Raw genomic sequence first — 24,595 nt, 5'->3', positions numbered from 1 at the left:
TCTGTCCGCTCTGTCCCCGCTGTCCGCTCTGTCCGCTCTGTCCGTTCTGTCCCCTCTGTCCGCTCTGTCCCCGCTGTCCCCTCTGTCCCCGCTGTCCCCGCTCTCTCCCCTCTGTCCGTTCTGTCCCCGCTGTCCCCGCTGTCCCCGCTGTCCGCTCTGTCCCCGCTGTCCCCGCTGTCCCCTCTGTCCCCTCTGTCCCCGCTGTCCCCGCTGTCCCCTCTGCCCTCTGTCCCCTCTGTCCCCGCTGTCCCCCCTGTCCCCTCTGTCCCCTCTGTCCCCTCTGTCCGCTCTGTCCCCGCTGTCCCCGCTGTCCGCTCTGTCCCCGCTGTCCCCGCTGTCCCCTCTGTCCCCGCTGTCCGCTCTGTCCCCGCCGTCCCCTCTGTCCCCGCTGTCCCCGCTGTCCCCGCTGTCCCCTCTGTCCCCGCTGTCCCCGCTGTCCCCCCTGTCCCCTCTGTCCCCTCTGTCCCCTCTGTCCGCTCTGTCCCCTCTGTCCCCGCTGTCCCCTCTGTCCCCTCTGTCCGCTCTGTCCCCTCTGTCCCCTCTGTCCCCTCTGTCCCCGCTGTCCCCGCTGTCCCCGCTGCCGTTCCCGGTTTGTGGCACTGCCGGCGGTGACCGCCAGGTGGCGCCGCCGGTGCCCCCGCCCCGCTGCCGGCGCGGTGCTGGCGGCGCATGCGCGCTGCGCTCGGGGCGCTCCGGTTCCGGGCGCCGCTCCCTCGGTCCCTCCTTCCCTTCCCTCCCTCGGTCCGTCCCTCCGGCCCCGCCGCCCCGGGACCCCCGCGCCCCCCCGCGCTCCCCCGCGCCGCGCTGGGCCCCGCCGCGCTCCGGCGGCGGCGGCGGCTCCGGCTTCCCCCGCCCCTTCCGCCCCCCCGCGCCCCCCCGCCGGCCCAGGCGAGCCCGGAGGCCCCGGCGGCGCCGCAGGGAGCAGCCGGCGGCGGGCAGAGCCCCGGCCCGGAGGGAGGTGAGTGACGGCGGGACCGGCCGGGGCGGGCAGCGAGCGGGGCGCGGACAATGGGGCTGCGGAGGTGGAGGGGGGGATGGGGGGGGGGGTGTGAGGGGCTCCGGCCCCGCCTGACCCCCGCTGACCCCGGCACGGCCGCTCCCGCCCCGCCGCCGTCCCCGGGACCCCTCGGCCCGCTGCCCGTCCTGCCGGGAGGGACCCCCGCGGCATCCCTGCACCGTGCCGGGGGTCCCGCCGAGCCCCGGCCCCGCCGGGGGTTCCGCCTCCCCTGCCGCTGCATCCCCATCCCGTACAAAGGCCCGGGGGAGCGGGAGGGATCCGGGGAGACCCGGCTGTTCCGAGGGGTTGGCGGCGGCGCCTTGTTGGTTTGAATGTTTTAAAATTTGGGGCTTTTTTTTGGCTTTTTTTTTTTTTCTTCTTCTTCTTTCTTTTAATTTTTTTTTCTTTATTTTTTTTTTTTTTTGGGCAATAAGGCGGCGGCGGGTTATTTATAGCCGCGGCTGTTGCTCGTTGGTTTAGCGAGAGCGAAAGGGGCTGTGCCGTCGGGCGGAAAAAAAAAAAAAGAAGAAAAAAGAAAGAAAAAAAGTCCCCCCCCACCCCCGACAAAAATCAAAAACGCCGGGCAAAAAGTCCGGGGGGAAAAAAAAAGAAAAGCAAATCGGAGGTTTGAGGGCTGGGGAAGAGGAGGAGGAGGAGGAGGAGGAGGATGGCAGCCTTCCTCCCGGGATAGGGGTTTGTTCCCAGGGGAGGCACGCAGGAGCATCCCGGCAAGGCAGGGAGTGTCCGGAGAGCTCCCCGGAGGGGTGTGGGGGGTTTTGGGAGGGATGAAGCCATGGGATAACCCCAGGGAGTTTTGGGCTGCCTCTTTGCCCTTTGACCGCTGCCTCCCTCCAGATTTTCGGTCCTGTCCCCGTCCCCAGGTGACATTCCACCGGGGAGTTTTTTATAGGATAAAGGAGGACCAGGAAAACCTCTCTGCAATGTGGGGCTGGGAGCAGCTTCTCTCCAGGCCTGTCCCCCAGGTGCCTCCAGCTCTCTGACCAGCAACATCTTCTCTTTCTCTTCAAAAAGAATTTAAAAACCCCAGGAAAAGAAGCTGCCATCCTCCTTCTCCTCTTTTTTGGCAGCAGGGCACCCAGCGGGGGCTGGTTTGGGGGAGCAGCTCGGAAACGCTGCGAGCTGAGGTGAAGGAGGAGCGCTTTCCTTTCGATTAGAGTAATCGTAGGTGTTCGTTGTAATAACAGCAGATAAGATCTTTCAGAGGCAGGGAGGATGTTGTCTGGTTTGGGGTTGGTCTGGGTTTATTTTTTTGTTCGTTTTTTTTGAAGTTTGAAGGATTTCATCAGGAGATTGGGATGGGAACACACACCTGTTCCCCTTGGGAATGAGGCTTCTCTGCCATCAACGACCAAACTTGGTTTGAACAGAGTCATCCTGGTGCTGGGCAGGTGCTGCCCCCTCCCATGGTTGGGTTTGAAGGTGAAATGCATCATCTTTCACCCACCCCATCCCATGGTGATGGTGCTCCTCAGGTGGGACTCGCTCTGGGGGTCCCAAATTCCCCTCCCAACCTGCCTGTGGGTCTGGCACCACTTGATTTTTTTTTGATTGACGAGAGGAGCGCTGTCCCCAGCTCATTTCCCGATGCCCTTTGGATTATCAGAGGTGTTGGCTGTACCTGCCCTGCCCACCTGGGCTGCTGGGCCGGCCTTCCTGCAGGGAAATGCAGGAGCAAGGCTGTGGGGGAGGTGTGGGGATGGACCTGGGGGGCTGAGATCCCTCCCTGAGGGGCTGAGATCCATCCCTGGGTGGATCAGATCCATCCCTGGGGGGATCAGATCCATCCCTGGGGGGGGTGAGATCCGTCCCTGGGGGGCTGAGATCCATCCCTGGTGGGTGAGATCCCTCCCTGAGGGGCTGAGATCCATCCCTGGGTGGATCAGATCCATCCCTGTGGGGCTGAGATCCGTCCCTGGGGGGGTGAGATCCATCCCTGGGGGGGCTGAGATCCATCCCTGGGTGGATCAGATCCATCCCTGGGGGATGAGATCCATCCCTGGGGGGATGAGATCCATCCCTGGGGGGGTGAGATCAATCCTTGGGGGGTGAGATCCGTCCCTGGGGGGGTGAGATCAATCCTTGGGGGGTGAGATCCGTCCCTGGGGGGGTGAGATCCATCCCTGGGGGGATGAGATCCATCCCTGGGGGGATGAGATCCATCCCTGGGGGGATCAGATCCATCCCTGGGGGGGTGAGATCCATCCTTGGGGGGTGAGATCCCTCCCTGAGGGGCTGAGATCCCTCCCTGAGGGGCTGAGATCCATCCCTGGGTGGATCAGATCCATCCCTGGGGGGATCAGATCCATCCCTGGGGGGCTCAGATCCATCCCTGGGGGGGGTGAGATCCATCCCTGGGGGGCTGAGTTCCATCCCTAGGGGGGTGAGATCCGTCCCTGGGGGGATCAGATCCATCCCTGGGGGATCAGATCCATCCCTGGGGGGATGAGATCCATCCCTGGGGGGATCAGATCCATCCCTGGGGGGATGAGATCCGTCCCTGGGGGGGTGAGATCCATCCCTGGGGGGATCAGATCCATCCCTGGGGGGGTGAGATCCATCCCTGGGGGGGGTGAGATCCATCCCTGGGGGGCTGAGTTCCATCCCTAGGGGAGTGAGATCCGTCCCTGGGGGGATCAGATCCATCCCTGGGGGGCTCAGATCCATCCCTGGGGGGATCAGATCCATCCCTGGGGGGATCAGATCCATCCCTGGGGGGGTGAGATCCATCCTTGGGGGGTGAGATCCGTCCCTGGGGGGGTGAGATCCATCCCTGGGGGGATCAGATCCATCCCTGGGGGGGTGAGATCCATCCCTGGGGGGATCAGATCCATCCCTGGGGGGATCAGATCCATCCCTGGGGGATCAGATCCATCCCTGGGGGGATCAGATCCATCCCTGGGGGGGTGAGATCCATCCCTGGGGGATGAGATCCATCCCTGGGGGGGGTGAGATCCATCCCTGTGGGGATCAGATCCATCCCTGGGGGGGTGAGATCCATCCTTGGGGGGTGAGATCCATCCCTGGGGGATCAGATCCATCCCTGGGGGGGTGAGATCCGTCCCTGTGGGGATCAGATCCATCCCTGGGGGGGTGAGATCCATCCCTGGGGGGATCAGATCCATCCCTGGGGGGATGAGATCCATCCCTGGGGGGATCAGATCCATCCCTGGGGGGTGAGATTCATCCCTGGGGCTCCTGCACGGATAGATGCTCCACTGGGGAAAAGAGGCAGGAAGGTTTTGGCAGAGGCTGGGTTCACCTGAGCACATCCCAAGCCCCAATTCAGGCACGGGGAGCTCACACAAGGAACAAACCCTGGCCTGGCAAGGCTGGGAACAGCCAAACCCAGCACTCAGCTCTGCCCAATCGGCCAGGCTGCTCCCTGGCTAATTTTTTTTAATTATTATGAATTTCTTTCATGTGCTGCCACACATCCTCCTTGAGGAGAGAAGGGGTGATGCCCGTGTTTTCCCGGAAGGCACGAGATGCTGCTTTTAAGCTCTGGTTCCGCTCCTCCGGCATCTCCAGGTCCTTCTCCCAGCCCAGCATCCCAGGGGACGCGCGGGGCTGGCGGAAGCGGGGCCGGGGCTGGCCCGGGTGACGCGCAGCAGGAACTGCTGGCTGTCACATGAGGCCTTCGGGGGGCTGCTCGGCAGCTGCCCCGTGTGGTTTCCATCTCCTCCTCCTCCTCCTCAAGTCTCAGCTTCGAGGCAGAAATTAGGTAGCGATCCAAAGGAAAATGAGGCTCAGAGGAGGAGGGTCTGTGTCAGGCTGAGGGGCAGCCCCTGGTGCCGTAACCACCTCCCTCTTTAAAACTGAAAGGAAATTTATTGTGTGTAATTACAACAATGCCACAGCCCGGTGCCGTGGATATCCATGATCCAGGAAGATAAAGAAGCCTGGGCTGTATGAAGCGTGTTCTTGGTGGGGTTTGCTCAGGCAGTTTCCTCTTTAGCAAGGGAAAAAATTCTCTTTATGAAGGCAGGCTATGAATTTCGTATCCTCGCTGCATTTGTCAAATATAAATGCCGGTGACATCCGTGAGCTGAAAGCCCAAACAAACGGCCTTGGGGATTGGGAGGATTCAGCTCCTGCACGGGGTGGGAAATGTGGGATGAACCTTTGGGCATCCCTTGCACTGGCTCCAGGGTTTTCCCAGCCTCCATCCTGCTGATTTTGGGATATTCGGGAACAAGGCCCGGCCGGTGGGAAGCGCTGACTCAGGGCTTTGGGCTGAGCTCTCCTTGAGCAACACCCGGAACCAGGCTGAGCTCGGTGTCCCCAGGGGACGCTGGCCGGGGAGCAGGGCTGACAGCCCCAGCCATGGGAAACTCCCTCCTTAAACCTCCTTCCATGCTTCAGCTAAATCCCTCCTCGGCCTGAGAGAGCCGAGTTTATTCCCTGCTTTTCTGCTGCTGCGTTTCAGACTGGCGGGATCCAGACACCTCTGGCTGAAATTTTTTGTTCTGTGCCAGGTGTAAATCCAAAATTTAAGCAGAGATCAGCTTGGAAGGGCAGGCTGTTGGAGCTGGAAATGTTCTGGGGGGTTGCACTCCCAGCTAGAGCTGCCCAGCCCAGCATTGCTCTCCCCTGGATCCTGGCACTCCTGGCACTGTCCCATCAGGCTGGGTGCGGGTGCCATCTCCAGGGGCTTTTCCCAGCCTGGCTGGGAGAGAAACCGACCCACAGCTGTGGTGATGGAAACCCCTCTGGTCCCCAAACCTCGTCCTGGGGGCCAACACCGGAGCCTCGATGTCTCGGCTGCCGAGAGCAGAGCGCCGTGTGCCATGTCCCCACCCTGGGGAAGGTGAGGAAGGTGAGGAAGGTGAGGAAGGTGAGGAAAGTGGCAGCGTGACGACTTTTCCGGAACGCTGCAGGCACGTGGTGGAAACAGGGCCGTGTTCTCACCGCGCTCTTCCTCCCCACGGCTCTGCCCCTTATCTCCTTCCTCCTCCCGTCCTCGGCCTTGCCCCCGTTTCACTTCCTCCTTCCCAAAATACTCCCGGCTGCTGACAGCAGGGCTGGCGTTGGTGACCCCGGTGGATGTGCTCAATTCACAGATATTTGGGTGGCTTTTGGGGGTTGCTCTGCCTGTGTCCCGCTCTGTGCCCCCCAGCCCGGCACGACCCCGCTGCCCCAGCCCAAGAAAGCCTGGTTTGATTCCGGGGCCGGTGATTTCATCCCTTGCCGGGGGCAGCGGGAATAAAGGCGGGTTTGTTCCCCTCCCACACACCCATCCCAGAGCACAGCACCCCCGGGCACTGCATCCCCCTGGGCTTTGGGAGCTGCACATTCCGCAGTCCCAGCGGTTTTTAGCCAGCGGGGAGTAGTTTTGGTTTATTTCTTTTGGATCCCAGGCCTGGGAAGCTCTCTGGGCTGGATGTTTCCACATGTGGGTCACCAGGGAGAGCAGGGCTCTGGCTGTGTAGCCTGGGAGAGGAGTGGGATGGGCCTCCCAGAGGTCATCTCCGTTCCCTTCCCTTCTCTGGGCATCTCCACCCGTCCGCTCCACGCTGGATTTTTCCTTGGTGCAGATGCTGCGCTCAAAAACTCCGTTCTTAAGAAGCTGTGTCCGTGCAAATGCCTCCTAATCCGGGTGAGCGGCTCCGCGCCTGTCCCGCCCCTGGCTGAGGGGGCTGAGCGCGCCCAGGCTTCTCACTTCCACCTCAGTTTGGGGATATTTTGGATCAGCACCTGGGGCAGGAGCTGTTCCTGGCGGGAGAAGAGGTGCTCAGCTGGCCCCTGAGCATCCTGTGGGGATCCTCGCTGCCGGTTCCCTCCGTGCCCGCTCTCAGCCGCCCTGTCCCCCCGTGCAGGTCTCATGGTACCGAGTGACCCGTCCCCCCTGTGAGAGTCGCTCCCCAGCCTCCTGAGAAGATGTCAGGGATGCAGGTGAGGCTGAGGAGGGGCAGGGTGGAGCCCTCCAGAGGTTTAAATAGACCCCGTTTGGGTTCTCAGCTGCGTTGGGGGGTCCCTGAGGGTCAGGGGTGCCGGGGGTGGGTGACACACCCAGGCCAGGCTGTGATGGCACTCCCTGCTCCTGGCCAGGCCGTGTGGCCGTCCGGTACAGAATGTATCGCCAAGTACAACTTCCACGGTACCGCCGAGCAGGACCTGCCCTTCAGCAAAGGAGACGTCCTCACCATCGTCGCTGTCACCAAGGTAAAGCCTCCCCTTTCCCAGGGACACCGTCCTGCCACAGGCAGCCCCTGCTCCTGCCGGCCCCGCTGGGCGCAAATCGGGCCACGAGCTCCGTTAATTAAGCCACGGCCTCGTTAGTTAAGGTTTCTCCGAAATGCCGGCGCCTCCTGGGAGGGATGGGAGAGGCAGCGGTCCGGGCTCCACTCCGGGGAAGGAAAAGAGGGGCTGTGGGTTTGGGGGGGCTCTGGGAGGGGGCTTGGTTGGGTGGCCCCAGCAATGGGATGCCCTGCTCATCCCATCCTTCCTGCACGGGGGTAGCGGAGTGCTCGGGTGGGATGCAGCCATCCCCAGGGCTCGTGGTGACATCCTGCTGTCCCCACAGGATCCCAACTGGTACAAGGCGAAGAACAAGGTGGGCCGCGAGGGCATCATTCCCGCTAACTACGTCCAGAAGCGGGAAGGGGTCAAAGCTGGCATCAAGCTCAGCCTCATGCCGTGAGTATCCAGCCGAGCTGGATCCCGGGGGAGGCGGCTTGGGCTGGAGCATCCCTGTGGCCAGAGCCGTGTCCCAGCGGGATGGACATTCCTCCCAGCCAGATCGGGGTGGGGGCAGCAGCGTGGATTTGGGATTGGGATTTGCCGCTGGGGAGAGCTCTGAGTGTTGTGGGAGGTTTCGGGAGGTGACAGATGGTTGGGCTGCGTTTTAAGTTGGTTTTTTCCCCCGGGGCTGGGGTTGTAAAGGCTGCTGGGAGGAAGAGGGAAGGTTGGGATGGGATAAGTACACGAACGATGGGAGATGGAGAGGTTTGATGTTTCTGCCACATCCCAGAGCTGCCGGCGACTCCCAGTCTGGAGGAGGAAGCCGCTGGGAGCGCGCGGAGGGGCTGAATGCCAGCTCCAGGAGGGCAGCAGGATGCCATGGAAGGAGCTGTGTCACGGGGTGGGTGGGGACAGCGTGGAGGAGCACGGCCAGGCAGGCAGGGACAAAAGCTGCTCCACGTCCAAACACAGCCCAGGGGTGCAGCCAGCCCTCACCCCACGCTCCGTGTGCCCTGCAGGTGGTTCCACGGGAAGATCACACGGGAGCAGGCGGAGAGGCTGCTGTACCCCCCTGAGACGGGGCTGTTCCTGGTGCGGGAGAGCACCAACTACCCCGGGGACTACACACTGTGCGTCAGCTGTGAGGGCAAGGTGGAGCACTACCGCATCATCTACTCCTCCAGCAAGCTCAGCATCGACGAGGAGGTCTACTTCGAGAACCTCATGCAGCTGGTGGAGGTGAGGCCTCAGCTGGCATCTCCGTCCAGCCCCCGTGGGGGACACACGGGGACATCGGAGCTTGTGGGGCTCTGGAGCTTGGGAGGTGGCGCGTGCTCTTCCTTCTGTGCCGACGCCCTGGGCTGGGGATGCTGGGGACAGAGGGACCTTGGGCTGCCACCGAGCCCGTCCGTGGCCTGCTGCTGCCACCTGCTGGGACCTCAGAGCCCGGCACGGCCTGCGCGGGACCCGCAGCCCTGGCTGTCCCCCGCGCCCCCCGGGCTGTCCCCCACGCCGCGCCGTGTCCCCCCAGCACTACACCACGGACGCGGACGGGCTCTGCACCCGCCTCATCAAGCCCAAGCTGATGGAGGGCACGGTGGCAGCGCAGGACGAGTTCTCCCGCAGTGAGTGGCCGTGCCCCCCTCCCCGGCCCCTGGGGACCCCCCCAGCACCCCCTCACTCCCCCTTCTCCCCCCTTCAGGCGGCTGGGCCCTCAACATGAAGGACCTCAAGTTGCTACAGATCATTGGCAAAGGGGAATTCGGAGGTGAGCCCGCTGTCCCCAGCCCGTGGTGGCCCTGGATGTGGTGGGGGGCTCCTCTGTAGGAGGGTCCGGGGTGCTGGTGGGGCCCCAGGAGGCTGGGATGCTTCCCAGTGCCTCCTGTGCCCGTCTCTCCTGGCCCGCAGACGTGATGCTGGGGGATTACCGGGGGAACAAAGTCGCCGTGAAGTGCATTAAAAACGACGCCACAGCGCAGGCCTTCCTGGCAGAGGCGTCCGTCATGACGTGAGTGTCACCCTCAGCGGGGGGACAGCGGGAGGGAGGGGGCATCTTTGTCCCTGTGAGCAGGGGTGGGTGGTCCCTGATGCCCCCTGGGAGCCCCTTGTGTCCCCAAACCCTTGGCCCGAGCCCTCGTGTGCCGCGCAGGCAGCTCCGACACAGCAACCTGGTGCAGCTCCTGGGGGTGATTGTGGAGGAGAAGAGTGGTCTGTACATCGTCACCGAGTACATGGCCAAGGTGAGACCCCCACCCCGGCCACCCACCCCCTGCTCTGTCCCCTCGTGCCCCCCACGCTCCTGGGGCTTCACCCTGGTACGGCTGGGTCATCCTGGCTGGGGCTGCAGGGCTGCCTGGGGGTGTCCCATGTCCCATCCCTGGCTCCCAGGGGGGGTTGGCATCCCCAGCTCTGCCCCATCACCGCAGGGGGGACGTTATCCTCGTGTCCCCTCGTTCGAAGGGACATCTCCCCTGCTCCTGCCCCATCGTAAACGGGCATTGTCCCTGGATCCTGCCCCATAAGGTAGGGGACATCATCCGTGGGTCCTGCCCCAATTTACAGGGACATCGTCCACAGGTCCTGCCCCACAAGGGAAGGGACATCATCCATGGGTCCTGCCCCACAAGGGACATCATTCCCAGATCCTGCCCCATCTTAAAGGGACGTCATCCCCAGATCCTGCCCCTTTTTAAAGGGACATCATCCCCAGATCCTTCCCCACCAGGGAGGGCCATCATCCCCAGATCCTTCCCCACCAGGGAGGGCCATCATCCCCAAATCCTGCCCCACCAGGGAGGGCCATCATCCCCAAATCCTGCCCCACCAGGGAGGGCCATCATCCCCAAATCCTGCCCCACCAGGGAGGGACATCATCCCCAAATCCTGCCCCACCAGGGAGGGCCATCGTCCCCAAATCCTGCCCCACCAGGGAGGGCCATCATCCCCAAATCCTGCCCCACCAGGGAGGGCCATCATCCCCAGATCCTGTCCCATGAGGGAGGGACATCTCCCCTGGTTCTGCCCCATCTTAAAAGGACATCATCCCCAGATCCTGCCCCACCAGGGAGGGGGCAGCAGGTGGGCTGCAGCCCCTGCTGAGCCCACATCTCTCCATCCCTCGTGCAGGGCAGCCTAGTAGATTACCTGCGGTCACGCGGGCGGTCGGTGCTCGGGGCAGACTGTCTGCTCAAGTTCTCCCTGTAAGTACTGCGCCCCCCACCCTGACCTGCCCCACCCGCGCTCTGGGACCGCCCTGCCGACCCCCCTTGTGCTGTCCACCCCTCCCAGAGATGTCTGTGAAGCCATGGAGTACCTGGAAGCCAACAACTTCGTGCACCGGGACCTGGCAGCGAGGAACGTGCTGGTCTCGGAGGACAACATCGCCAAGGTCAGCGATTTCGGGCTCACCAAGGAAGCCTCTTCCACACAGGACACGGGCAAGCTGCCCGTCAAGTGGACAGCACCAGAAGCACTTAGAGAAAAGGTGGGTGAGCCCAGGGGGATACGGTGGAAGCTGCAGGAAGGGGGAACATCCCAGGCTGCTCTAAAGATGGTGCTTGAGTGCTGCGTCCCACCGTGGGAGCCCAAAACCAGCTGCCCTGAGGGTGGGGAATATCCCTTACCCCCCATCCCTGCTCACAGGGCTTCTCTCCCCTCCATTCCTCCCTGCAGAAATTCTCCACCAAGTCGGACGTGTGGAGCTTCGGGATCCTCCTCTGGGAAATCTACTCCTTCGGGCGAGTGCCTTATCCGAGAATTGTGAGTGATGAGCCCCCCCTCGGGGCTGGATTTCAGGGGTGGGGGGGAGCTGAGCTCTGCTTTGGGAAGAGCCCCTCCCTGACACCCCGGATTCCCCCCAGCCCCTGAAGGACGTGGTGCCCCGTGTGGAGAAGGGCTATAAGATGGATGCTCCAGACGGTTGTCCGGCCGTCGTCTACGAGGTGATGAAGAAGTGCTGGACCCTGGACCCCGGCCACCGGCCGTCCTTCCACCAGCTCCGCGAACAGCTAGTGCATATCAAAGAGAAGGAGCTCTACCTGTGAGGGGGGGGCTCTGCCACCCCACAGCCGCAGGGGACCCACGCTGGGGGGGACCAGGGTGTGGGCAGCCCCCCTGCCCCACCACGGCACCAGGAGGGAGCCCCGGGGGTCTGGGTGTCCCCCTCCCCTGCCCCAATTCCCCCGGTTGCTTCCAAACTTCCAAATCTGTCAGTTTTTATTTTTATTTTCTAGGTTTGGGTTTGTTATTTTTCGTTTTGGTGTCCCACGCTTTTTTTTTTTTTTATTATTATTATTTTTGTGGGTGGTTTTTTTTGTCGTTTTCTCAGTTTTGGGGGGCATTTATTGTTTTGGGTTGGTTTTTTGTTTTTGTTTTTTTTTTTTTGTCGTTGTTTTTTTATTATTTCAAGCAGGGCCCAGCTGAGCGCCGGGCATTTTACTAAAGTACGAATCTTATTTTTTAATGTAATTAAAAGAAGAAAAAAAAAAAAAAGAAGAAAAAAAAAAAAAAAAAGAAAGAGAAAAGAAGGTTGTTAAAAGGAGAATAATAATAAATAAACCAATGAAACGGACACATGAAAAGGAAACCCCCAGCGACAGAAGTGATGGTTGACGGGGAGACGCTGGACTCGCCGCCCGGTCGGGAGAGCGCGCCGCGTCCCCGCCAGACGCTTTTTATTTTTTGGGTTGTTTTGCTTTAAACTCGTTGCAATGTTTGCATGCTGTCTCCAGAGGCCTTTTTTTCCAGTCCTGTCCAGTGCTTTATTCTCATGTAATGCTACCGACTGTGAGATTAAAAACTGTAATAAAAGAAAACCATTCCATACGGACGCGGCACACCCTGCCTCTGCCCCCCTCTGTTGTCAGTGGGTCCGGGGGTCCCCCGGCAGGGAAAAAGGGAGGATGGACCCCCCATGTCCTCCCCAAACAGGTGGGGATGAGGCTCCATCCTGTGAGAACACGGCTGTGACAGAGGTGAAGCTGCCAAGGGGTGCCAAAGCTCCCCTTCAGTCCGGGCTTTGCTTTGCTCTGAGCGGGCAGGGGATACAGTTTGGGGTTGATTCCTGAACCTCACTGCCTTCCCTTCCGTGTCCCAGACCCCCTGAGTCCAAAGCTGTCCCCGTGGAATCCCTGGAGGGAGCAGGGTGGAGGTGGCGTCTGGCAGCTTTAGAATAGTTCCCCTCATCTGCAGGGAATTATTCAGCGTTAAACCACGCCGGCTCTGCTGGCTGCCTGCTTGGCAAACCTCGGGCCGGAGCTCTCTGCTGGCTTTGGACCGGGATTGGCACCGAGATTCCGCTTGGAGGAGCCGTTAAAGGGGAAAAAAGGAGCGGTGGGACACGGGCAGAGCTCAGGGATGTGTGGGATGGAGCCTGCAGAGGGGAGATGTGCTGCTGCCCCGTTCCTTGGGACCTCAGGGTGTCTGCAGGGCTGAGGATGGGGATGAGGATGAGGAGGAGGATGAGGATGAGGATGGGGATGAGGATGGGGATGAGAATGAGGATGAGGATGGGGATGAGGATGAGGATGAGGATGAGGATGGGGATGAGGATGGGGATGAGGATGGGGATGAGGATGAAGATGAGAATGAGGATGAGGATGGGGATGAGGATGAGGATGAGGATGGGGATGAGGATGAGGATGAGGATGAGGATGAGGATGGGGATGATGTGATGTAGCTCCATAGGGTTTCCTCTCCCCTGGACTGACCCCCCTCCTGTTGTCCACGTCCCCCCCCCCCGGTTCCTCCCAGCGCTCCAGCAGGGCCCAGCCAGATAAGCAGCTTTACTTTTTGGGGCTTATGAAGATTAAAGTCATTTACAGGCAAAGCCTGCAAGAAACGGCTTTGGGAATGGTGAGAAATGCCCAGAACCTTCACGTGATGGGAGACAGCAGGGAGAGGTCTGCTCCTGTCCCCCACTGTGTGCCCTGGGTTGCTGCTGGGGACAGACACCTGGCAGACATCAAAAGACGGGGGAAACTCACCTCAAAAATTATTTAGATCCTAGATTATTTCGATTTTTTTTTTATTTTCCTCCAAATGGCGCCACACTTCCCATTTTTAAGACTGTGCCTGGTCTCAGGGGTGCTGTTTGGTGCCTCAGCATCCTCCAGGATGTAGTTGAAGGATGCTGAGAGAACTGCTGGAAGAAATCACATTCTCCACTGCAAACCAGGGAATTTAACCCTGCCACCACCGTGCCTCAGTTTCCCCACACGGAGAGCGTTGCCCCTGCCTTGGGGCTCTCTCGCTCATCCTGGATCCCTCCAAGTGATTTGTCCCGAGGGATGTCGGGGCTGTCTCCATGGGCAGCAGCGTGGGCAGAGGGGACAAGGCTGAGTGACACCCCGGGGCTCCCAAGTGCTGGCTCGCATCATGTACCCTTCCTCCTCCTCCTCCTCCTCCTCCTCCTCCTCCCTCGGGCGATGAGATGGGCACTGGGCCCAGTTGTGTCAGCTCCCATCCTGCCTCAAATTCCCGGCGTGAATCATCCTCAGTGCAGGGCGTTATTGCCGTGGCACACCGGGACCTCTCCCCGGCGCTCCCGCAGGGAACAGGGACACGGAGTCTAAGAAAGCTCTGCAAAACCCAGCTTTTGGTTCCGGCCCGCTCAGCGGGATCCCAGCTGGATCAGGACAGGGCTGTGGAGAGCTGGGATTTGGTGTGTGGAACCTGCCGGGGGTGAAAGGACCATCTCCATCTCCATCTCCATCCTTTGCTTTTCCATCCCTGCACCTCACACTGAGCCAAATCATCCATTCCAGCCCCGGCCCTGGCTTCCCCCACTCCCCGCAGATCCTCTTTCCTCCCCAGCAGGGCTCCTTCCACAAGCTCTGGCTCTTCCCCGTGTCCCCACAGCCTGCCTGCCTTCTCCCCGTTACCCGCGGGGCTGCAGTGAGCCTTCCTCGCCCTAAACACCCCAAAATCCCCGTCTCCCTTCCAAGGACCCCAATTCCAGCTGCGGCAGCCACTCGCTTCTCATTTCCCGGCTTGAAGAAGCCTCCGTCCCGAGGGGAGAGGGTGCACTGAGCCCCCCACGGGCGGCTCAGTTCTCTCTGTGCTGCTTGCAGCTAATTACCAGCTCTAATTACGGCCCTTCTGCTCCATCCTCGGAGCAGAACCCCTGGCATCCCTCGCCGGCATCTGCGCGCTGCCGGCACCTCCTCCCCCCTCCACGATCGACTTTATCACAAGGACTATTTTTAGCGTGATGTACAAAGCCATTCCCATCACCGTTCCGTGGCGTTCACCTCTCTCTCTCTCTCCCCCTTTTTTTGTGCTTTTTTTGTAAATTTTTTTAAAATTTATTTTATGGGGTTTTGTTTGTTTGGTTTGTTTTGGGTTTTTTTGGTTTTTATGGGGGGGGGGGGTTAGGGTTCTTGGGGTTTTTTTTGGTTGGTTTTTTTCTTTTTTTTTTTTGGTTTTTGGGGTTTTTTGTTTGTTTTTGGTTTTTTGGGTTTTTTTTTCCTTCTGAGCACTCCAGGAAATGAAGACAGAGCTGGGAAGATCCCCCGTGGGAACGCTGCGTGTGTGTGGCCGTGTGTGTGTGTGTGTGTGTGTGTGTCGGGGCTGGCGTGTGCCTTTGCTCGGGGCTCGCTCTCCACCAGCGGCACGGAGCAGCACATGCTCTCCCCATGTGCCTGTTTACATGCTCTGTATGTCTGTCCCGCTGCATTTGTGTCACGGCTCGGCTGCAGACCGTGCGAGCCTCCCCCAGCACCTCCCTCCTCTTCCTCACCTCGCACAGCACCCCTCCTCCCAGCAGGAATTGCAGCCGCCTGCTTCTCTGCGGTGAGCTGCATCCCCTCCTCTTGTGCGGCACCCCAAAACCTCTCTGGTCTCTGGGATAGGGGCTGTGAGTCCCGTGTGACAGGAGCATTCCCAGCCCAAACCTCCATCCCTTGGGACAGGGGCTTTGTGTCCTGTGTGACCATTCCCACCCCAAATCCCCCCATCCCTTGGGATGGATGTTCTGCACCACAGGACCGTTCCCACCCCAAATCCTCCCATCCCTTGGGATGGATGTTCTGCACCACGGGACCGTTCCCACCCCAAATCCTCCCATCCCTTGGGATGGATGTTCTGCACCACGGGACCATTCCCAGCCCAAATCCTCCCACCCCTCAGGATAGATGTTCTGCACGGCAGGACCATTCCCACCCCAAACCTCCATTCCTTGGGACAGGGGCTTTGTGTCCTGTGTGACCATTCCCACCCCAAAGTCCCCACACCCCTTGGGATGGATGTTCTGCACCTCAGGCCCATTCCCACCCCAAACCTCCCAAATCCCAGCAGTGGTGAGTCTGGCCAGCCCCGTGCTCAGTGACACAAAGATGAGAGCAGGGAATTCCAAGCGAATTGAGGGGACACCCCAGCAGCATCCCCACTCCTGGCTTCCCATTCCCAGCACCACTCAGGGGCTCCCAGGGGCTCTGCCAGGACACCTCCAGATGAGGAGGGATGCACTGGAATTTTTTCATCCTGTGGAGATGGTGCCAGCTTTTGGGAACTCAAAGGTTTGGTTCTGTAGGATTGGGGAGGTTTTCCATGGGAATGCCTCCGTAAGTCAGGGAAAGGCATCTTTGGTTTCATTTCCATCACAAGCCGCGCTGCGGTCCGTCTTCCTCAGCTTTATGAAGTTCTGTTCGAATAAACGCCAGGAAGAATTTCATTTGGTGATTTATACTAAAGTTTCTTCATTTCTTCTGTTAGCTGTCCCTGTGAAGGATCTCCCAGTAGGGATCCCACTGAAGGGATGTTTTCCTCAAGACCTTCAGGACGTTTTCCCTCAGCCTCCCGGGAGCTGGGTGGTCCCTAACAGCAGCGAGACTCTCTGGATAGATGTTACCGTGCCTCATCCCCGCTCCCGAGGGGCGCAGCAGGGTATCCCTGTCCCCATCCCTCCGCAGCACCCCATGGGCCGGCGGGAGGAGGGAAGGTGACTCTGCCCGGGGTCAGAGCCCAGCGCGGAGGCTTCCGAGGTGGCGGTGCCTGTCCCCATCACCGCAAGTGACAATCAGCTGCCAAGTGCCGGAGTGACTTCCCCCGGCAGCTGCGGGGTTTGGAAACGCCCTCTCATTTCCCTCCCGTCGCGACTTTCCAGGATTCTCCCGAGGTCTTCAAAGGCTTAAACGTTCACGTTCCCTGGATTTCAGGCTGACAAGGATCTGATGGCCTTATCGGCATGGCCCTGCAGCTCGAGGTCACCGAGCCTCCCCCTCTCCTCTGCTCCAGGAACCGGCGGTTCCGGGGCCATTCGGGGATCTCGGGAGCATCCTCGGGTTGTGGTAACTGCCTTTGGAGGCAGTTACCTGGAAAGAGGAGCGGGAATGATCCCTCTCAGCATGGCAGAGGGAGCTGCTTGCTTCCAATTTAAATCAGGTGTCAGCGCTGAGAGAGGATCCTCTTAACTTCCACCGTCTTGTCTGAAGCTGCGACGGGGGGACGTCTCATCTCGCTGCTGTCTAATCCGTGGAGATGTGTGATATAGCATAAGCTAATATAATAGGTCATGCAAGGATTTACATCTCATTACGGCAGGTTAGAGTCCTGGCAGGAAGGATGACTCATCCTCACTTGAATGTATTTCAGGGATGAGGAGCGGTTCAGCTGCCCAAGGAAAAGCAAATGGGGAAATCAACCACCTCGAAGCTTCATTTCGCAGCTCGCTGCACCCTCTGATTGTCCCCCCAGCTCTGCCTCCAGGTGGGACACCTGCCCCTCCAGGAAGAGCCGAGGGGACGGGAGAGCAGCAAAACCTCTCTGGAGGTCCTTTCCTTTGCCTTTTACCCCATTCCCAAAAACTCCGGGCTGCAAGAGGCTGCAGAGCCCGAGCTGGTGAGCGAGCATCCCTGCCCGGGGGACGGGATCCGAGGCGCTGTTTGCACCTAGTTGTCTTGGCCGAGCGTTTCTGCTCGTCAGGAGCTGTTTGCTCTCAGTTCCTCAGACAGGGAGGCTCCGTGGGAGCTGACCCATCTAACCCAGCTGGAAAAAATCGGTCCTGACTTCCAGTCTCTTATTGTTAATGGATGCTCGCAGCGAAATCCGGAGTGAGCGAAGCTCCCAGGACCGGCCGCATCCGAAATCTGCTCTGATCCCACCCGAGGCTCGGGCCAGCGGCCAGGGGCACAACCAGAGGTGCTGGTTCTTCTCCCTGCACGTCTTTTCAGCCACTCTGACAGCCAGAACACTCCACCACGCTGTTGGCAGTGGGACATCTGCGGAGCGCCGAGGGCTCCCAGCCTATTTCTCAGCAGGCTGTGGCAGCTCATTGTGGGTTAGAATTAATTTTCCATGGGTTTTCCATGGGAATGAGCTTGGGGCGGGGGGCGGGGGGGGGGGGGCTGCAAATCGGTGTGAAAAGCAAAAAATCATCACTTCAAAAAGCTGTTGAGGCTCCTGAGCTGCCAGCTCGGGGTGAGCAGCAGGCACAGGGGCACCTGCGTGCTGGGGGATGCTGTGGGTGACGCTGGAGTTGTGCCAAACCGAGGAGCCTCCGAGGGACCTCCCCGGTCCCTTTTGCACGTTTGGATGGAATCGAGGGAAGTGCTGGCATTAATCAGGGGGTTCTGCTCTTCCAGGAGAGCCTTCACCGGGACCAATTCCCTGTCATCACCTCCAAGAGCCTGTTCCAATCCCGAAGAGCAGCCGTCACTGCCAAGCTGCTGACCAGATTATTATCCTAGAAAAACGCGTTGTTTTAAAATCTATTTTCCTCTTAAGACATCATTTTACCTTGGATGGGGGGGGGGGGATGGGAGGACATGGGCCGATTTCCCCCTCCCTCAGTCACTTTGTTCTGTCGCTTCACAGCTGTTCCATCATTTTAATCTGCAGAGATTGTCTTTATATTTCGGAAATGAAATGATTTCCCGCAAGCTGGGATTGGGGTTTGGATCCGCGCTCATTTTTCACGAGCAGAGAAGAAACAAGGGAGAAATGTCTGTTAAAGCCAGGCTGGCCATCTGGAAGGGAGGTGCGTTGCTGATGCCATTAATTGCTCACTCCCCAAGGCCTGGAATGAGGCTGCAGTCAAAGGGAAGAGCAGGAGTGGGAGTGGGGTTGGAGAGAGTGAGGGAATGATGCAACAAAATCAATGCCTGTTCCATCCTCCTGATTTAGGTGATCAATGAACGCTTTCGTGACTCTGTTCTGAGAGCAGCTTTGGTATTAATTAATATCATAAAATCACGGAATCACAGAATCCCAGAATGGCTGGAATCAGAAGGGACCTTAAAGCTCTTCCAAGCTCCATCCCCCTGCCATGGACGGGGACAGCTTCCGCCGTCCCAGGCTGCTCCAAGCCCTGTCCAGCCTGGCCTTGGACACTTCCAGAGATGGGAATACTTCCAGGGATATCATTATTAGGATAAGGGAGAGGGAACTTTTGGGCAGCAGCCCCTTGGATGGATGAGCAAACTACAGTTGTGATATTTGATAGGGCTTATTCCGAGCGTCAAGCCCGGCTTTTCCTCCTGCCAGAGCCCAAGGACGGGGAATAGAGTGGGAAAAGGGGCACTGAGGTGGGTTTGCTCCCCGGTGGGATGAAGCAGCCGGGAATAGGGGAGGGAAGGGTGTCCGGGGGGGCTCCCCGCAGCCCCCACCCCGGATCGATCCATCCCGGTGTCCCCGGGGAGCTCTGGGTGCTCCTTCTTCCTTCCTCGGAGGTGGCATCACTCGCCGTGCCCGGGGCGGGTCGGGACGGCGGCGGCTCCGCCTGGCGGCGGGGCCGGGGGGAGGCGGCGGGGCCGGGGGGGGGCGGGGGGGGCGGGGGGGGGCGGGGGGGCGAGGGGGGCGGCGGGGCCGGGGGGAGGCGGCGGGGCCGGGGGGAGGCGGCGGGGCCGGGGGAGGCGGTGCCGCCGCCGCCGTGCAGGGACACACACACCGGAGCTGTGCGAGCCCCGGTGCTGCAGCGCCCGCTCCGCTCCCGGGACCGCTCCGCCATGGGCGGCCGGGCTGAGCGGCCCCGCTGACCCCGCACGGCCCGGCAGCAGCTCCGGCATCCCTGCAGCTCCGGACTTCGCTGTCCCGGGAACTCCGCTTCGCTGAGCCGGGCTTCTCCATCTCTCAGTACTCCGGCATCCAGGGAACTCCGCACTCCACCGGCTCCGCTGCCCTTCACCGCTGGTCCCGGCACCTCGGGAATTCGGTACTCTGTCATCCCGGGCATTCATCTCCGCTGTCCCCATCTCCTCCATAACCCCGTGCCCCACCTCCCCGGAAAGCCATCTCCCCATCCCAGGCTCATCCTCGGGCACCCCGGGAACTCAACTCTCGGTCACCCCGGGAATTCATCCCCTCTCAGCCCCTCTCCCCCGTAACCCCTCGGCACAGCTCTCCGGGAAATCCAGCTCCGCTGATCCCGGCTCCTCAGGAATTCGCTGCTGTGTGAGCTCGGCTCTGCCGATCCCGCATCCACAGCCCCGTATCCCAGCTCCCCGCGAACTCCTCTCCGCTGACCGCGGCTCCTCCCAGGGAACTCATCCCCCTGTTCCCACCTCCTCCTGACCCAGTGCCGCCGCTCCCCGGGAGCCCAGCTCGGCTCTCCCCGGCTCTTCCAGCTCCCCGCTGCTCCGGCTGCCCGGGGCTCATCTCCTCTGACCCCAGCTGCTCCAGGAGCTCCCATCCGCCGCATCCCGGAGATTGCCTACTCCCAGCACCCCAGCACCGACCATTTCTCTGCTCCCTGGCACTCCAGCTCCCCCCCTTAGCTCCGTTCCTCCTCGGAGGCTGCTCGTACTCCCCATCCCCATCTTGCCGAGAGCCCGGCGGTGACCCGGGCTGTCCCAGCCGCAGATCCGCGCTGCCCCCCGGCCCCCCGGGCCCCCGAAGGCGCGGCCATGGCGTTCATGGTGAAGAGCATGGTGGGGGGGCAGCTGAAGAACCTCACGGGGGGCCTGGGCGGCGAGGAGAAGAGCGAGGGCGAGAAATCTCCGGCCGAGGCGCAGGGCATGACCCGCGAGGAGTATGAGGAATATCAGCGGCAGCTGGTGGAGGAGAAGTGAGTGCGAGCGGCACCGGCACGGGCTGGACCCCCGGAGCCCCAGGGGGAAGGGGCTGCTCCCGCTGCAATCCCGCATCCCGTGCGTGGGACGTGGGGGGAGCCAGCGCTGGGGACAGCAGGACCGTGAGGGGGTTTCATGAGCCCCCTAATCCCTTAATCCGCTTCCTCACCCGGGAGATGGAATTGTTTTCTCCTTCCAGGCTGCGCTGGGGGGGAGGAAACTGTGGGAAAACGGGACTTTTCAGAGAAAATGGGGGATGCTGAGGTTGGGGGCAAGCGCAAAGCCGGGGATGGAGGGCACGGGCTGTTGATAAGTGCCCCGTGTGCTCCGCAGGATGGAGAGAGACGCCCAGTTTGCCCAGCGCAAGGCGGAGAGAGCCACGGTCAGGTCCCACTTCCGAGACAAGTACAGGCTCCCCAAGGTATGGCTGAGCTGGGAACGGGGGGCACAAGGGGACCCAAGCTCCGGACGGAGCTCTGGAGGGAAAGGGACAAGGACCCCCTTGGCTGGCTGGGGTTTGAGCCTCAAAGCCCAAACGCAAATAAATTCCCCTCAAAAACCATCATTCTCCCCAAACTTTGTCCCCTTTCCTTCCCCCCGGGCACCACAGACCACCAGCCCGAGACAGTGGGACCCCCAGCCCCGCTTGATCCCCCTCTTCCTCGCTTTTGCCCCCCGAATCCAGCTGGGTGAGGGAAAAGCACCTTCACCCCAGACTCCCTGGAGCCGGCAGTGAGCCTCTCTGGCTGGACTAGCCAGCTCCTCTCCCCGGATTATTTGGCGAACCTCTCCCACCTAAACTCCAATTTTGGAATTTCCACACCACGAACGATTCGTTAAAAACAATTTAATCAAGAGATAATTCAGCCTTTCTTGGAATTGTCACAAACTCTTCTCCCTCCAAACCCACCCTTTATTCAGGAAGAGTCGCTCGGTGGTGAATACTCCAAATTGGAGCCGGGCTAATATTAGTTCCGAAGGGTCAGCTAAGCCAAGTGAGATTGCTCTGATTGTTCGGTGTTGTTCAGCCAGCCCCGGATTCACCCCCCTGCTTCCCACCCCCCTTTTAATAGCCAGGAAATAAACAGCTGGAGAATTTCTTTTACCCCCTGCCAAAAGCCAGAAAAGCCAGAGAAAGACGAGATGGAGATTTTTTTTATTCTCCGGGGAAAACTGGGATTTGTTTGGATCTGGCCCCACCATCCTTTCACTGCCTTCTCGTGCTTGAGATGTCCCTTCTCATCTTTTGACAAGTTTCTTCTGCTCATTCTTGATCCCGCTTGGCAGCCAGGCTGCCTCATCCCGAGTCTCCCCGTGGCTCCCGGCTCAGAGCTGATCCTCACCGCCGCTGGGAGCCGTCGTTAAGCATAAGCGCAACTTAATTAAGTGCCTGACCCCCCGTAACGCGAGCTGGAAACCAGTTTGTATTGGTGCTGAGCGTGGGTTTCCATCTCGGCTCTCGCTCAGCCTGGATCAACATCCTCCCTTCCCGCACGGCCCTTGGAGTGGGCAGACAGCCCAAAGCCCCTCCTGTGATGCTCGCAGAGGCTCCCTTCCCTCTGTGCCCCCTCCTGACTCTCTCCCGGCCCGTTCCAGAACGAAACGGATGACAACCAGATCCAGCTGGTGGGAGGCGACGTGGAGCTGCCCAAGGAGCTGGCCAAGATGATCGAGCAGGACAACGAGGAGGAGGAGGAGAAGAACTCGGTTATCGGCCAGCTCAGCAACATCCAGAACCTGGACCTTGATTCCTTGAAAGACAAAGCTTCGGCCACGCTAGAGGACCTGAAGCAATCGGCGGAGAAATGCTCCGTGATGTGATGGGGCTGAGCAGGGAGGGGACGCAGCGCAGGCTCTGCCGGGGGCTGCTGCCTGCAGCGGGGCCCCCAGCCACGTTGTCACCTTTGCCGTGTGTCACTCGGCTCCTCCTGAGCCCTGTGACCCCCTCGAGTCCCTGACCCAGCTGTCCCTGATGTGTGGTTTTCGTTTCGTTCTCCGGGCTGAGGTTAGAGCCGAGAGCCAGCATGTCCCCCCCGTACCCCAAAGCCTCCCCCGTGGCCGGGCAGGGGGTGTCCGCAGCCAGAGCCCAGGAGGCTGCAGGGAACGAGAGCGACCTTGGAGTGTTATTGACCTTGGAGCACGCTGTGGCTCTGCCTCCACCTTTCCACTCAGCCTCCTGGAAATGACCGGGAGGCTCCGATTCGTCTCGCAAGGACGAGGCAGGGTGTGGAACACCTCCCTCCCCGCTTCCCCAGCCCATCGCCCGAGAAACGACATCCCATCCCTGCAAGGAACACCCAGCCCCGTGCCCTTGAGGGCCCCTCCGGAGGAGCCAGCCCGGAAAGGACCTGCTACACGATCCCTGTGAGAAGGGAGGGTGCTGAAGCCTGAATTGACACCAGACAGGAGCAAAAGCCCTTCCCGGTGCTGAGCTGAGCCCGCAGCAGCCCTTCCCCGAGCAGTGCTGTCCCTCTCCTGGGATGGGATCCTGTCTTTGTTCCTTCCAGGAGAAGAACAAAGCCATGAGGGAATTTCTCCCCGTCCTCCCGCTCGTCGTGCTGTAGTCGTGCTGTGCTCGGTTGAGTGTCCCTCACCTCCTGTGCTGTCCCCGTGCCATGGCACTGTTATAACCGGTGGAATAAATACCAGGAGATGTCTATGCATTTCTTTTTCTCCCCGAGCTCTGTTTTCCCGGCTAAATTTTCCCGTTTTCCTGGTTTTGGGGCTCCCCTTCCCGAGGCAGGGACGGGAGCTCCAAGGAAAACTCCGTGGCAGCCGAATCCCGAAGAAAGCACCTCTCACGTTTGGAACCAAAGGGATGCTACGAGCAGCTCGTTGGCAGCAGTCGGGTTTAAAAGCAAACTAAACCCCCGTTTTTCCGCAGATTTTTTGGCTATTTCAATAGAAAACCTTCAGAACGCTCAGTCTCACGGGCACCGCGGGATGTCCAGTGCACTGCTCCAAGCAAGGACGCTCCCTGTGCTAGTGCAGGTGTGACTCCCAGCCCCGGCAGCATCCCGGCAGGCAGGGGCCTCCTGTAGTGAGGCTTCCTGGAAAAACTTGGCCCAGGCTGGGAATTTCTCACTCCAAGTCCCGTGGGAGCTGATTAACTGCAGTTTGGTTTTGCAGGGGAGGATGGGTCATCCAGGAAAACGCAGGAGAGGGTGCTGGGAAACTGATATTAATTATTATTATTATTATTATTATTATTATTATTATTATTATTATTATTATTATTATTATTATTTCTTCTGGATCAAGCCTTGGCTGGGGCTTGTGCCCCCCCAGCCCCCCGATAATCCTGTGCCAGGGCCAGGTGGTTCTGGGGAGCTCCTGAGAGGACAGACACACAGACAGAGGCAGCTCAGGTGTGGACACACATCTTCACAGCCCTCCAGCCCCTGGGACCGGGAGACTCCAGCAGCTCCAGGGACATCTGTTCCCGTCAGATCCCAAATCCAGCCGGGGAGAAGCGAGAGGGGAGATTGGCAGCGGCAGTTTTAGCTCTGGAAGGAGATCATACCTGATGAGGATCAGGCCGAGCTGATCTAATCCCCACCAGGAAAGGGATAGCAGGGAGCAGGCACGGCCCGAGCCCTTGGAATTTAAATCCCGAGCCCACGGCAAGGCACCATCAACCCACCCCACCGGAGAGCGGGATCCCAGCCGGAGCGGGAGCCACGGGGATGCAGCCCCGCCGTTCATCCCCCCCAAAAAGCAGCCAGGATCCTCTCCCGCACCTTTTCCTCGGCTTCCCCTTCCCCTGCCCCCCGTGCCCGACCCCCGGGCTGTGCTCCGCGCTCTCCCGGCCCACGTGCGGCCACGCAAAGGCCGCGTGAAGCTCGGCGGGTTTATTTTAGGAGGCACCGTGACCCCCGGGCATGTGAAAAGCCAGGCAGCCCCCGCTCCTCCCGCCCGGATCCCGCGATGTGTTAAGCCTCAGCAAAGCTTCCCCGGCAAAGCGAAGCAGAGGCAGCTCCGAGGATGCTCCTCCGAGGCTGCATCCCTGCTCCCAGCGCTGGGCGGCCGGCTGTGCGGGGAGAGGCTGGGATGGGGAGATGAGAGGCTGGGATGGAGGGAGGAGAGGCTGGGATGGGGGCAGGAGAGGCTGGGATGGGGGGATGAGAGGCTGGGATGGGGGAATGAGAGGCTGGGATGGGGGGATGAGGCTGGGATGAGGGGATGAGAGGCTGGGATGGAGGCAGGAGAGGCTGGGATGGAGGCAGGAGAGGCTGAGATGGGGGCAGGAGAGGGTGAGATGGGGGAATGAGAGGCTGAGATGGGGGGATGAGAGGCTGGGATGGGGGAATGAGGCTGGGACGGGGGCAGGAGAGGCTGGGATGGGAGGATGAGAGGCTGGGATGGGATGAGAGGCTGGGATGGGGGGATGAGG

At 60.5% G+C, this 24,595-nt stretch overlaps 2 protein-coding genes across 5 annotated transcripts; both read left to right on the top strand.

Annotated features, from left to right (window-relative positions):
• Positions 1–855: 855 nt before the first annotated feature.
• Positions 856–12,033, top strand: CSK (C-terminal Src kinase). 2 transcript variants are annotated; one of them, XM_005521375.3, is made up of 13 exons: positions 856–958; positions 6,835–6,910; positions 7,067–7,180; positions 7,542–7,654; positions 8,218–8,437; positions 8,730–8,823; positions 8,901–8,966; positions 9,107–9,206; positions 9,348–9,438; positions 10,325–10,398; positions 10,487–10,682; positions 10,871–10,957; positions 11,059–12,033. In XM_005521375.3, the coding sequence occupies exons 2-13, from the start codon at positions 6,896–6,898 to the stop codon at positions 11,239–11,241; spliced, it is 1,353 nt and encodes a 450-aa protein (XP_005521432.1). In that variant the 5' UTR covers positions 856–958; positions 6,835–6,895; the 3' UTR covers positions 11,242–12,033. The 2 variants fall into 2 exon arrangements, with proteins under 2 accessions (XP_005521432.1, XP_087919440.1); XM_088063314.1 differs by lacking the exon at positions 856–958 and adding an exon at positions 6,351–6,614.
• A 7,028-nt stretch (positions 12,034–19,061) lies between these two features.
• Positions 19,062–22,865, top strand: CPLX3 (complexin 3). Of its 3 annotated transcripts, none has more exons than XM_088063176.1 (4): positions 19,062–19,346; positions 19,988–20,198; positions 20,536–20,623; positions 21,799–22,865. In XM_088063176.1, the coding sequence occupies exons 2-4, from the start codon at positions 20,038–20,040 to the stop codon at positions 22,021–22,023; spliced, it is 474 nt and encodes a 157-aa protein (XP_087919302.1). In that variant the 5' UTR covers positions 19,062–19,346; positions 19,988–20,037; the 3' UTR covers positions 22,024–22,865. The 3 variants fall into 3 exon arrangements, with proteins under 3 accessions (XP_087919302.1, XP_087919301.1, XP_005521433.1); XM_088063175.1 differs by having other exon boundaries at positions 19,711–20,198; XM_005521376.2 differs by having other exon boundaries at positions 19,062–20,198.
• Positions 22,866–24,595: the final 1,730 nt, after the last annotated feature.

Source organism: Pseudopodoces humilis, chromosome 16 (genome assembly GCF_049639895.1).
Source record: "Pseudopodoces humilis isolate 2021_Gansu_Grassland_sample_001 chromosome 16, ASM4963989v1, whole genome shotgun sequence".
Taxonomy (NCBI): domain Eukaryota; kingdom Metazoa; phylum Chordata; class Aves; order Passeriformes; family Paridae; genus Pseudopodoces; species Pseudopodoces humilis.
Note: the sequence above shows the minus strand (reverse complement) of the source record. Positions and strands in the feature narration are given on the sequence as shown.